At 51.4% G+C, this 13,490-nt stretch overlaps 1 protein-coding gene across 4 annotated transcripts in view; it reads left to right on the top strand.

Moving 5' to 3' along the window:
- Positions 1–8,261: 8,261 nt before the first annotated feature.
- HEG1 (heart development protein with EGF like domains 1) overlaps positions 8,262–13,490 on the top strand; it is a 59,777-nt gene continuing 54,548 nt past the window's right edge. For 3 of the 4 annotated variants that reach the window (XM_062005230.1, XM_062005232.1, XM_062005231.1), the window contains exon 1: positions 8,262–8,697. In XM_062005230.1, coding sequence (XP_061861214.1) covers positions 8,514–8,697 — 184 coding nt within the window. In that variant the 5' untranslated portion in view covers positions 8,262–8,513. The remainder of the gene's footprint in view (positions 8,698–13,490) is intronic. The other variant, XM_062005233.1, reaches the window with a different exon arrangement.

Here is a 13,490-nt window from a genome sequence, read left to right on the forward strand (position 1 = left end):
AAAGGAGGCTTTCTGCTGAGGCGAAGAGAAGAGCAATCCTGCTGCACTACAAAAAGCAGATTAACTTTTCAAAGTTGCAGATCTTTTACCAAGTGTTTTTAACCTTAATTATCTCAGTAGAGGCAAGAGGAGAGTTATACTCGCGTGGCCAGCTCTGAGCCACCTCAAGTCAGTCGTTCTGTGATGGAATCACTCCTTCCAGAGTTCCTTACTACTTCCATTACCTTTTGCCTTTGGTTTCCAAAGAGCCTGGATCTGTTTTGGCAATGTGGCTCTGTGCTGAAGCTTCCCCTGGGTTCCCTGGGACCATTGGCTCCAGAGAGCCCTCCCTGTCCTTGTAGTGTCCTTGACCTTGGAAGCCGCTGCTGTTGTCCAAACTTCGAACGGTCCTTGGTGCTGATCCACTGCTGACAGACCACATGGTGCTGTGTTATCCCCTGTTAGAGTTTTATAGACAATCATCATGTCATTTCTGTAAAATCTTGTCTTTCATAAAGCATCAAAATATTGCAGGGTGCCTTCCCTCCCAAGATAGGGATTGCCCAGCCCAGTATTTCTCTGTAGCTTGAACAAAAGAAACCCTCAAAGCACGGCATGAAGTGATTAACCAGCAGAAATTCCTGGGTTAACTTTGTTACTCTTAAACAATTTTGCTCCCTTCTTAAAATAATGCAGCCATCAGGAGTTCCAGAGAAGGATGGAGAAGATCTCTCGCCCGTGTACCTCAGTGAGGAGCTGCACTGGTTGAAGCCAGGTGACTTGGTGATGAGGAGTCTTTGCTTACATTTGGGCAACAGCAACCACACATGCAATGCTACAGGCTTGGGACTCTGTGGCTGGAAAGCTGTCTGGGGGAAAAGGACCTGGGGGTGTTAATTGACAGAGGTTGAACATGAGCCAAGCAGTGTGCCCAGGTGGCCAAGAAGACCAATGGTATCCTGGCTTGTACCTGAAATAGTGTGGCTAGTAGGGCCAGGGCAGTGATTGTCCCCTGTACCCAGTGCTGGTGAGGACACATGTCCAGAGATGGACAACAAAGCTGGGGAAGGGTCTGGAGAACAAATCTGATGAGGAGCTGGGGATGTTTAGCCTGGAGAAGAGGAGACTGAGGGGAGATATGATCACTGTCTACAACTACCTGACAGGAGGTTGTAGTGAGGTGGGGATCAGTCTCTTTTCCCAAGTAATGAATGATAGGACAAGAGGAAATGGGCTCAGGTTGCTCCACGTGAGGTTTAGAATGGAAATGAGAACTTTTTCCCTGAGACAGTTGTCAGACACTGTTCCCAGTTGCCCACGGAGGTGGCGGAGTTGCCATCCCTGGAGATATTGAAAAGATGCATAGATGAGGTGCTGAGGGCCATGGTTTAGTGGTGGGCTTGGCAGGGTGAGGTGAGGGGTTGGACTCAAAAATCTTTTCCAACCAAAATGATTCGATGAGATGCCCTGCAGAGCACGTCATGTTTGGGACTTTTGTTCTGTGGGCTCCACGTGCTGCTGGAGGAATGCTGCCACCTCCTCCACTGGCACTACCGGCACAGCAGGAACCATCTCCCCCACCACCCAGTAAGTGTGGGCACCTGGTCCTTCACTCCCCTCAGCTCTGTAAAGGAGGAACGTGTCGTATAAGGCTGCATTACAGGTCATGAGCAGAGCAGCTTTGCTGTTTAATGCTTGGAAAAGGACATGCTGACCTTTCCCAGAGCATTAGCTCTGGCATGGTAAGACTGAGGGGAAGCCTTGTCTTAGCACCAATAACCCCACAGATTGGGTAATGCTGGAGGCTCAATGAGTTCAGGCCATATGGGTATGCAGGGCTTTGCTCACCAAGGAAGCTTTTCCACCTTCCAGAAAGAGCAGTTGTATTACCAAAGATCAAGGTGTCATCTCAAAAAAAGTCTATAGCTTCTATAGCACCCTTAAAAAATGGGTGAAATTTGGGATAGGAAGTTATCAACTTCACATTTGGTGGCTGAAGAGAAGACACGTGGGTGAGGATTGCCTCTGTGAGTGGGAATGTGCTGCTTTCAGCCCCTCGGTGAGCCTGGCTGTGACTCCAGATGCTGAAGCCTTCATGAATATTCAGGTTCCTTGCAGGTGAGATTGGGACCCATCCTATGTCCCCTATAGGTTGCAACTTGGCTGATGTCATTATGAAAAGGATCTCCTGTCTTGTAAGCCGTGTCATTGCTTTTCTTTCAGATGAAATTTCGACTTTTAAAAACTATCCTGTAAGAAATGAACACGTTTTGCAGTGGCTCAGGATGTGAAAATATTTGATTTTGAGAGAGATGTGGATGTAACAGCTGGATACATACTCCAGCTGTAAATTGAGTTGTCTAATTATGATACCTTCCTTCCCTTGCAGAGCATACAAGCATGGAAGGCAGTGGAGGATAAATATTGTATTACTTGCCTTGCAGTTTTGCCTGGAAGCTCATGCAGGGCTAAACAGGTCTAGAAATTGGAATCTTCTGCCTCAAAAACCTTGCAGCACAGATAGGCCGAGACTAAGAATGGGCAGGAGAAAAGTGAAGTTTGGTTGTGACGTTGGTATTGAGACAGCTCAGTATAAATTGGCATCATCTCCCTGGATCTGCCTGTGTGTCCAATTAGGAGTCTACAAGGGGACAACCAAGCTCCTTAAATCCATACCTTAGCTCAAACCTTTCTCTTTTTCTGCCTTCTTGGCTCTCTCTTGGTCAGTTTTAGAGTTTCCTTGGATGGTTTTTTTACAGTGACCAAAAAAATCACCCCCTTCTGTGGTCACTTACAGCAGACAGTCACGAGCACGGTGTTGAGGGAGCAAAGAACGATGGCAAAAATAGGAAATGATGCTCCTGTGGGTGGCTGAATTTCAGCTCAGGGGGTACTCTCTGTGGCCTGTGAGAGGATGTGCTCTCACCTGTGCACCTCAGGTTCACACGGGCCAAGTTCTTTAAACAGCATCATACTTACACCTGCAAGGTTGGGAAAGATGTGCTGAATCGCAGGAGCCAGCCAAGGATGGACGTTTAGGTTAGAGGGAAATCAAGGTCATTCGAATTACTGCTCTCACCTGGTGATTTTTAGAAAAGGCAATCACTGGGATAAAAGAGCAAATTTTGCAGAGAACATGTAAATGTGGTAACTCCATGTAAAGGAGGTATATAACAGACTTGCTTATATTGCACTGCTGAGACCCAGAGTTGGTGTAGCATCACTTAAACCTGAGATGAGGTGAGAGCTCAGCAGCAACAGCCTGAAAAGCGATGGGCAAAAGGCTCTAGCACTTGCAGGCTGGAAACAAACAGCTTTAAAGACTGTACAGCACAAGAGAAGCTCCTTCTCTTTCTGCTTGCTGCTCTTCCTGGCTTTGGTGTGATTTGCATGCGATTTTCATGCACATACCCCTTGGTACCTGGGATTTGCCCCCTCACATGAGAGCGAAACGCAGCAGTCAGAGAGTGCACCTGCAGCTTGATCCCATCCAAATGTTGGTTGTAAGCTTTGTCAGGGGCATCCTTCTGGATTTTAAAGGTGCTGCTGTGCAGTGTTTTGCTCAGCTCTGAAGTGGCCAGGTTTTTCATGATGCAATCCAAACCAGAGCTGGCTGAATAAATCAGAAACTCAGAATTGCCGTTTCCAGCTAGATTGAAATGGCTGCTTACTTTTCTTTTTTTCCAGTGATAGGATTCAAAATGCAACATCATTTTGATTTGTTGTGAATTTTCCTGTGAGTGGTGAGAAGAAATCACAAGAGCTGTATCCATCCTGACCTCCAAACGTCAAGCTGGATCTGGAACAAGCTGTTTCCAATGGAAGTACAAGGCAAGAAGTTCTTGTAACAATAAATCAATAAAATACCACCACCCCTAAAACTGCAAGAGAAGTGCTCAGGTACTGAGTGCCTTTTGGGTGATTGGGATCCATTAATGGATGGCTTGTGGCATTGAGGGGAGATGGAGAAGGTAATGAATTACTCAGTTAGGAACTATCTGTCCACTTCAGAAACTCAGGACTGTTAATAACAAATTCCAGGAGTAGAAAATATTCACTTTGTACCTTAATTCATCATCAGCTTAAAACTTGTCTGAGGTTTATGAGCCTGATCCAAGTTTTAGACAGATCTGGGCTGAGTTTCAAGGGAGCTGCAGGAGTTTCATGACATTGGCCGTGGCTGCAAAAGGTTCCTGTAGAACTGGAGAGAAGGGACCGGTCGATGTAATCCTGACGAAGTGCTACAGAGATGCCTCTTCTGCAGAGACTCCCGTGGTTTTTTGGTGATTTCAGACCAAAACAATGCAGAACTGGGCAAATTCAGCTGCATGTCTCCAGCCCCTCAGTCTGGAGAGTGGAAATAAAAGGTGAACGAAAACACACTCTGTTTTTCCTCCCCTAAGACAAGGTGATGGGTGAGACTCAATTAATCAGCATATAATACCAGTTGTGTTTTATATAGCTATATTAGAGGGCTTCCTGTGTTGATGAAGGGGTTAGTTTGGTTGGTTTTAACTCCTTTGTGTGTTGAATGTGCTGATTGCCTTCAGATGGAAGTGGCAAATGATCTGAGGAGACATTTGAGGTCACAGCACCTTTCAGGAGGATGTGGTGGCATTATTTTACGTCAGGGTTTGCGTGACCCATCCATCTCCTCAGGCACGATTTCATGCATTTAAATCTCCTATTAGTTTTGTGCTCTGAAGGAAGAAGGGGAGCAGCCCTCAGCCTGGAGCTACCCTGTAACGATGATTAGCAGGATGCAGCAGCGAAGCGTGCGGTTGTGCCACGGGGATAAACAAATCTGGGACCGTGTGAGGAAAAGCCAAGTGCCAGCGGCCTTCGCCGAGCTCTCACGCTCCACACAGCCATCTTCATCCTCCTCCCACCACCGAAGCTTCTTCCCCAGCCTCCCAGGAGGCTGTCCCAGGGGTGGTATCATCACCACACTAACCCTCTGCAGTCCCAATGGCTTTAGAAAGAAAAATGAAGGTGAGATTTTTCTTTTCTCTGTGTTTTCCCGTGGTAGTTTCACTGTTGAGGTGAGGGAGCCCTGGCACAGGCTGCTCAGGGAGGGTGTGGAGGCTCCTTCTCTGGAGGTCTTCAAAACCCACCTGGACACGTTCCTGTGTGACCTGATCTAAGTGGACCTGCTTTGGCAGAGGGTTGGACTGGATGACCTCTAAAGGTTCCTTCCAACCCCGACCATTCTGTGATTCTATGTGAGCTGGGGCTCAAAAATATCAGTAATAATTTGACATCTTTGGTGCAAGGGTATTGCTTCAAAGCGGTGAAGGTGGGAATATAACAAGTAGTGCAGTAGCCTTAAATTTACAGCCATTAAACTGTGGCAAATTGGGCACCTGCAGGGGAAAGGGATCGCATTTGGGAAGCCTGAAACTGCCTGGGCATCAGTGTTTCCTTTCCAAGTGCTTGTGAATAATGTGCTGCTTGTGACTGGAACCGTGATGGTGCAAGAGGGAGATTATTTTGTGATGGTAAATGCTGGTTTAAGCAAACAGGTTTACACTGTGGGGCTTCTGCCCAACCAGGGCCGGCCAAAGCAGCAGCCTCCCTGCTGATGTGAGTGGCAGAGGCTGCAGCCGGCCATCCCCAGCCCCAGTGACTGGCCCAGCAGTCTCTCCTACCACAGGGAGATGGAGCTATTCCATATAGACACGGGTTGGTTTTGCCTTTAATGGCTTCTGTGATTGGTCTCGATGTGCCTGTTGAGTAAAACGGTAGAAGGAGTTTATTGAGATGTTTTATGAAAAGCATTTGATACCATGCTTCCTGCTGGTTGGATTTACAGCTTGAGAGGGTGCACTGAAAGCAGGGAGCTGCTACGTGGCTTAGACGTTGGGGAAGTCTCTTGGGAAAGGTGAGGGATTGGGATGAGAGCTCCAGGCTCAGTGTTAGGGCCCTCAGGCTTGAGAGTGCTTGGAGATGACAGCATCCATTTCATGTCAAGGCTGGGTTTGGCTTTGATTTGCCCCACACAGCCCTGATGGTGTATTATTGACCTCAGAGAGGTTTTCTGCCCCTGCTGCCTCACCAGTCTCTACAGTTGAAGGATGCAGGAAAGTGTCAGATCTGCTTGTTGGCAAGGCTTTCACTCCAGGGACTGCCAAAACTTTCTGAAGGATGGTAATTATTACTGAGACTACTTAGTATCTGAGGAATTGGCAACAGGGAGTCCTGCATTTCATCTGTAAAGATACATTGGAGTATTTGAGCTTCTGCCCTACACTCCCTGTGCCATCTCCCCAACTTCATAGCTCTCCACCTGAGCTTTAACTCCATCCTGTCACAGCACGTTGCTTAGCTCTGAATTGGTTTCTCCATCTTATCAATGAGTAGGCTTGTTGTTACACAACCTAGTCCATAAAGACTGGATAAGTACATTGATATAGGTCAAAGGAACCTAAAAGTGTCCTGTGTGGATCGTGCCTTGGTGCTGTCTGTGGTTTCTGGGTCACTCAAATGTCCCTCTTGGACTTTGATGATTAAAACCGTCGCTGTGACTTGTTGGTGCTTCGTTTCCTGACGTGTGGTACTTCTCAGTCTGACACTTCTTGAGTTTAAGCAAATCTGAGGCAGGAAGATGCCAGCAGTTGTAGGGGATGGAATGTGTAGATGGAAAGGTGCCTCAAAAGGCTGCCTTTTCCAGTGGTTTCATTGGTGAACACACAAGCATCAGAGTGAAGATTTCCAAGTGTGCTCCATTGCAAAGCGATGCAAAGGTGGCTACCTGAGCTGTGTGGGGAGGTGCAGAAAGCACGGGCAGTGTTGAGAGAGAAGCACAGGAGCAGGAGTCCCGTGTCTGGGTAAAGACAAGGTCACTAACTGCTGGTGTGGGCTCAGCAGTGCCACCGTTTGGGTAGAGAGAAGCTTTCAGGGGAGTTTGTGTTTATCAGACTCTTAACTACTTGCTTCTGTTCATGGCGAAGGGAGAGATAGGGAGTAGGGGGCTGTGGACCAGATCTGGGTTTTGTCTGAGGCGGCAGCTGCCGGGGTGTGGTGCATTGTCCCTTGTCACCCCGCTCTGAAAACTCGGATTCTGCTTGGCCTGTGGAAACGAAGCCTGATTCTAGAAGAGCTGGAGGGAAGAGCAGAAGCTGCCGGGGTGGGTTTATATTTCCGGGGGGTGAGAGCTCAGCAGGGCTGCGTTGGGATGCCAGCAGCCGCGGCAGAGCCCGACCCGCTGCTCCGTGGCGTGCTCTCTCACAGAACCAGGAGCACCAAGTTATGAAAGGGAATTTCAGAACAATGAAGGGAAATCCTTTGCCTCCCGTACAGCCCAGCCTGGGAAATTCACCTCGGCAAGAAGCTGCAGCCTCAGACGCCGCGGCTGGCATTTAAAAGGGAGCGGGTTAGCTTCATAACCAATAAAAGATGCGAACTTCTTTGGCAGGGACTTGATCTCGGTGGGAATTAAGTTTTGGGGCTGTCTAATACTCACCGGGCTCATCTGTGAGAGAAACTTTACGATCTTGCCGAGCAGCGCGTGGCCGGCCAGGTTCGCATCTGCTTCAGGGGCCGCGTCGGTCGCAGCCAGCGACGTGACACTGGACTCGATCGGTCGATCCCACGGCTTTGTTTCCCTGTAGCTCAAACGCGAGCGCGGGAGCGTGCCGGAGCCCAATTCCCCGGAGCTGCCGGCTTGTTTTGGCCCGCTCCCCCCCTCCCCGCCCCCGACCGACCTCCATCGCGCCTGGGGCCTGGAAAACGGAGCGGGGCAGGGCAGGGCTGGGCTGGGCTGCCCCGGGGAGCAAAACGCCTTCGTGCCGCCGCAGCTGCGGAGGGGCGGCCGTGCCGCGGCGGGGGCTGGGGGCGGCCGTGCCGGGGCTGGCGGGGGGCCGTGTCCGTGCCCCGGCGGGGCCGCTGCGCGGGGCGCGGGACTCGGCGCTGCCTGCGTTGAAGCGCGGTAGCGATCGGGCTGCGGCAGCCGGGCCCCTCCTCGGCGGGTTGCGGCTTTGGGGGGGGGGTGTGGGGGGAAAGGGAGCGGTGGGCCCTTGGGGGTTTCCTGCTCGCCCGGCGCCATCGGGAAATGCATCTGGAAAAACAAAAAAGAAAGTGAAAATGGATTAATAGATTTTTGTTTTTCTTTACAAAAACGATGCTGATGAGGAACTGGATCGGCGGTGCCGCGCGCGGGCGGGTGCGGGAGCGGGCGGCCCCCCGGGGGCGGCTGCGGGGGGCCGGGCCGGGGGGGCCGTACGGAGCCCGGCAGTGCCGTGCCGAGCCGGGCCGTGCCGCGGCCGGGTGATGTCAGGTTCGAGGAGGAGCCTCCGCCGCCTGCCCTTTTACTTTCGGGCGCCGGCACTTGGCCGCGGGCTGCTGCTGCTGCTGGCCGACCCCCCGCCGCCGCTATGAGCACCCCACACTTTTAAGACCAGCCCTTCTGCGCCGCCCCCCTTGGGGGGGGGGGGGCAGCGTGAATTAATTAAAAATCGCTATTTACGTACGTTATTTTCGTTGCCCCGCACCGGGCATGTGAACAAACACTCCCCCCTCAATCCACCCCCAGCGCCATGCCGGCAGCTTGCACCCTGCTGCTGCTGCTGGGGCTGGGGCTGGTCCCACCAGCCGGGTCGTTGCCCCTCGTTTCCCTACGGCGTCTTCCTCCTCCTCCTCCTCCTCCTCCTCCTCCTTCGTCCCGAAGCCGCCTCGGTCGCCCTTGCTCGCCTCCCGCCGCGGGACACGCCGGCAACCCGGGTGAGTGTCCCGTTCCGCCGTGGGGATGAGGATGATGATGGGGATGACGATGGGGATGATGACGGGGATTTGGTCCTGGCGGCTGAGAGTGCGCGGGGTCCCACGCCACGCGGGGACCCGCCGGGCATGGGACACCCCACCCCCACCCGCACCGCGACCGAGGGTTGCTGAGCATCCCAGCATCACTCACATCCCTCTCCCAAGCACTTTTAACCGTGCCTGGGCCCCCGTCGAGGTTCCAGCAAGCACTTTGAGTGGGCAATGGTTTGGAGTTGGGAATTGTCTGTGGGAAACTGTAAACATGTTGTAGCTGCATGGACCGGCTTGAAAACTTCACAGAGGGACTTGAGGAAGGTGCTGGTGGGTTCTAGACACATGTCCAAGTACACAAATGCTTCCCAGATGGGAAAGTGGTGGCTCCCATAGGTGGTCTTTGGGGTCTCGGTTGTCTCCTGCTCATCTCCAGACATGCCCTTATCCCACCTGAGGTGATGAGCCACATCCAGGTGTGGGAACACATGCCATCAGCTCTCTATAAATACCTTCTCTCTGCATCGCCCACAGGCTGTCAGATTAGTCATGTATATAGTCACGTTTTTCCTTGTGTGCCAGATTTACAGTGTCGTTATGAGGAGCAATGACTGGTTTGGTGCTTTACAAATGGGGCTGAATTTGGTTTCAGCACAGGATAAACCATATCTTTACCAGAACAACCAAAGCTAGTTTCAAATGTCACCCAGTAAGCTGGTTCGCTTACTCCCCAAAGAAGACACATCACCCTAAGGATGGCTGATTCTCGATGAGTTTGGAAGGCGCTGGGTGTCTGCAGGTGGTTTAAGGAAATCCACTATGTCCTATTAGTCCTGGGTAGAGTTTAAGTAGCTTTTAGAATTGTCTCCTACCTGAACTGGGCCGTCACATTTCATCTTTGAATTTTGGATGTGAGAGAACACAGTGCTGTGGTACTTGGGGTTAGGTTTACTCTCTTGGAGCTGTACAGTTTCAGGAAGTACAGCAAAACCGTTGTTCTAACCTTTTGGTTTTCCTCACGAGCCCAAGGTGTGCCCTTGTAAGGTGTATCCACAAGTGTGTAGTTGTGGATATTGGCTGGAACATACCCTGCTGTGGATTAGGAAGCTCCTAACTAACAGCGTTTGTGTGGGAGCAGCCTGGTGACTAGGATACTGCACCGAAATGAAGGAGATTTGGGTCTGTTCCCAGCTCAGACACTTTTTTGTGCTGTTCCAAGTGTCGGTTTGCCCTCCAAACCGGGAGAGACTAATGCTCTTACCTGCTATCAACCTCGGGAAGATAAAATCTGCAACTTGCCAGTGAAGAGCTCGCCTGTGATTCAATGAGAGTGGCGCAAACTCCTCGGTGGGCTGAAAGAAAACCTATTTAATTTCATCTCTGCTTTCGATCTGGCATCTTTTCCTGTGACCTTGATGACTCCTGAGAGTCAGCAGAGGAATGCATTTCCTTTGTTAAGAGTCTGAAAAACTCAAACTAGCAGTCCACATGCTGGAAAAACCATTTGTCTGGCTACCAGCGTCTGGCCGCCCAGCTCGGCGGCGGGGGCTTTGCTCTGTGCAGCCCATGCTCCGCAGCTACAGGTGCTCGTGAATCATGTCAGCCTCCTCCAGGAGGATAGGGGAGGGGGCTGGGAGACGCCTCTTGAAGGAGTGATAAATAGCCCGGCAGTAGCTCGCTCCCTGGCAAACAGCATCATGAATTACAGCGTGTCCTGACAGCCGCGATTCACTCGCTGTTAGCCACAGCTCCATGCCTGTCAGTCAGGGGATTGTTTGGTGTGACGGGAGCGGGCCCATGGCACCTCCTCAGTCGTGCTCAGGTCGAGCCTGAGAAATCCCTGTTTGTCTCACCACTGCTCCTGCCCTTCTGAGATGTTTTTCACCCTCAAAAACGCTCACTGGAGGCGGGGAGTGTTTCTTGTGAACCTCTCCCCCGGGTGCTAAGTGGAAACGAAGGTTACAGCTCTGTTTGACATGAGCCTGAGGCTGAGTGGCAAAAGCCCGTTCTCAGGCAGGGCTTAGTGAGCAGATGGTGAGGCAGTGGGAGCAGAAATGGGCCTTTTGAGTCTGTCACAAAGCGTGGGGCGAGGGAGCGGGGCGGGAGCCAGGCTGCCCCGCGGAGCCTCGCTGCCTTCCCCAGCCTGCCTGCCGTCCCTCCCTGCCAAACCCACCGCGGGCTTGTCTGGGGAAGGAATGAGGACAGATGGCTTCTGCCTGTTGTTTAAAGTACAGGCTGAACCCAGGGAGAGGAACACATGAAAAAAAAATAGGTGAAGTGGGAAGCGAGGAAGCTGGTGAGAGTAAAGCATCATCAGACCCCTGTGTGAAGCTCCTCCTGGCAGCTGTTTCACGTGGGCGCCGGATGAGCGGAAGGGCACCGTCTGCCACCGACCTGGGTCAGGCTGGTTACAAGCTCTGTTCTCCTCCAGGTCTTATTTCAGGTTTCCTATCTATGGGAAATGGGTTTGCCCTGAGAAGCTGATCTGCTTTTCTGCCATCTGTGTCTGTCTTTCTGTCCTTCCTCCCGCTCCCCTGTGCCAGCTGCTGCCTTTCTTTGCAGCTTCCTGGGTGGGAGCCCAGGAAATAAGGTGTGAAATCACCTGAGAAGGAATCAGCTTAGCAGGCAGGAAAAACTTCCCAACCCTAAGAGAGGGGCAGACCAGTCTGCTTTTCTTTACATTACTCTTCTAAAAAAAACCCCCTTTCTGTCTGTGAGACTGTCTGTGTTCTGAAGAAGCAAATTTAGGAGTGAGGGAAGAAGATGGTGGGGATGCCCTTCTGCACAAGAGTATGGTATTGCCTCCAAACCTGCCTGAAGTTTCACAGCATGGATTTCATGGCATCTGGGAGACAGAAGCCCAGTTGCCCACGCAGTTGTGCTGATGCAGAGAGGTGCAAGATGCCCCTGGTTAGCTTTGACAGGATTTCAGGTGACTGCTGGTGGTGCAGGAAGGATACTCCCTCCTGCTGCAGCGTGGGGGCAAGGAAGGATCACCTCCCATGCCTCTGCATTGCTGTCAAAAGAGCTATAGGCTGCAGGGTTTTCCTGTCTGGGGCATCTTTACTGCTCCTCTCTGTGAGCTGTGAGAGGATTTGGTTGGGGTGCTGTGAATGTGAAGTCCCTGGAGTTGTATAGATTTAGCTCTGCTCCTTTGGGATACATAATTGAAAGCAAAAAAGAAAAGAGGAGATGAAAAAAAACCATTTCAGGAAAGGCAGGAGATAAGGGATCAGCAGCTTTCCTGCCCCTTCCCTGAAGGTGTCGTGCACTGACTTGACTGGGTTTGCATCACTGTCAGAGAGCTTTGCATGATACTTAAGTGGTAAATGACTAGAGTCTGAGAGGTAATGGTGTGAGGCCGCTGGCAGGGAGCACACAGGTTTGCATATTGATTTACAGCTCCTCATGCAGCAAAGGCGAGTGCTCAGCTGTGAGAGGGCACAGCGGGTAAGGGGACAGCTGCTGTAGCTAAAGCCCTTTCCTGAGCTCTCCCCAAAGTCTCATTTCCCAGCAGCAAAAGCCCCGGAGGCAGCTTGTGCCCTGCTCCAGCAGCCGTCCCCACTTCAGAGGGATCGTGGCATTTGCTTTTATTTTGACTTGTGCCTGGGAGGACGAGGGAGACAGGTGCTCATTGCCACGTTCATAGTGGCTGATGCCAGCCTTCCTGGTGCCTTCCTCAGGGAATATGATCTTCAGTGTCAAAAGTTGTAGATGTTGATGGCTTTGGAGGAGTGTGGGTTTTCTGGGACAAGTTGCTTGTTTCATGTGCTTTTACAGGTCCCAGTTTTTGGACTGGCAGTCAGAAACCCTCTGTGACTGAGTTCACAAGCTGTTCTGCATGCAAGCTCCATCCTCCCCATCTTGTTCATCTGTGGGGGCTGTGTCACAGCAGTTTAGCATCATGTAGAGGCTGATGGCTCCATCACCACCACATAGAATCATAGAATCATTTCGGTTGGAAAAGACCTTTAATATCATTGAGTCCAACCACTAACCTCACGCTGCCAAGCCCATCACTAAACCATGTCCCTCAGCACATGGCTTTTCAGTATCTCCAGGGATGGGGACTCCCATCTCGCTGGGCAGCCTGGGACAGGGTCTGACAACCCTCTTGGTGAAAAAGCTCTTCCTAATGTCCAACCTAAACCTCCCTTGGAGCAACTTGAGCCCATTTCCTCTTGTCCTGTCACTCATTACTGGGGAGAAAAGACTGACCCCCACCTCACTACAACCTCCTTTCAGGTAGCTACAGAGAGTGATCATGTCTCCCCTCAGCTTTCACTTCTCCAAGCTTAACACCTCCTATTCTCTCAGTTGCTCCTCCTAAGACTTCTCCAAGAGGTGGCAGAGCATTATGCTCATTTAGCAGTGGAGGTGGGGTACTGAGCTGCAGATTAAGTTGGTCTTGATGTGATTGTAGTACAAAACCCGAATGGATGCTGCCATAGCTGAAACTGTGCCTGTGCACCTGAAACATAAAGCCACTTCTTCACCCCCAGCCTTTCAGGCAGTTGTGCAGAAGGGATTTCGGGAGGTGTCTGGGCAACAGGAGAAGGGAGTTGCTCCATCCTGTGAGCTACCAAACCATTTGCTGAGCCATGTGGTGAAAGGGGAGCCCAGGCCTGCCAGAGTTGCCTGCTCGCTGCTGTTGCCAGCCAGCCTGGACTTGGGGCTGTGCCTTATGGCTGTACAGAAGTGGGCTGAGGCCTTAGCAATACCAGTCTGGTTATGATGCTTTTGTTTACGATGCATCCATCCAA

This window comes from Colius striatus, chromosome 11 (genome assembly GCF_028858725.1).
Source record: "Colius striatus isolate bColStr4 chromosome 11, bColStr4.1.hap1, whole genome shotgun sequence".
NCBI lineage: Eukaryota > Metazoa > Chordata > Aves > Coliiformes > Coliidae > Colius > Colius striatus.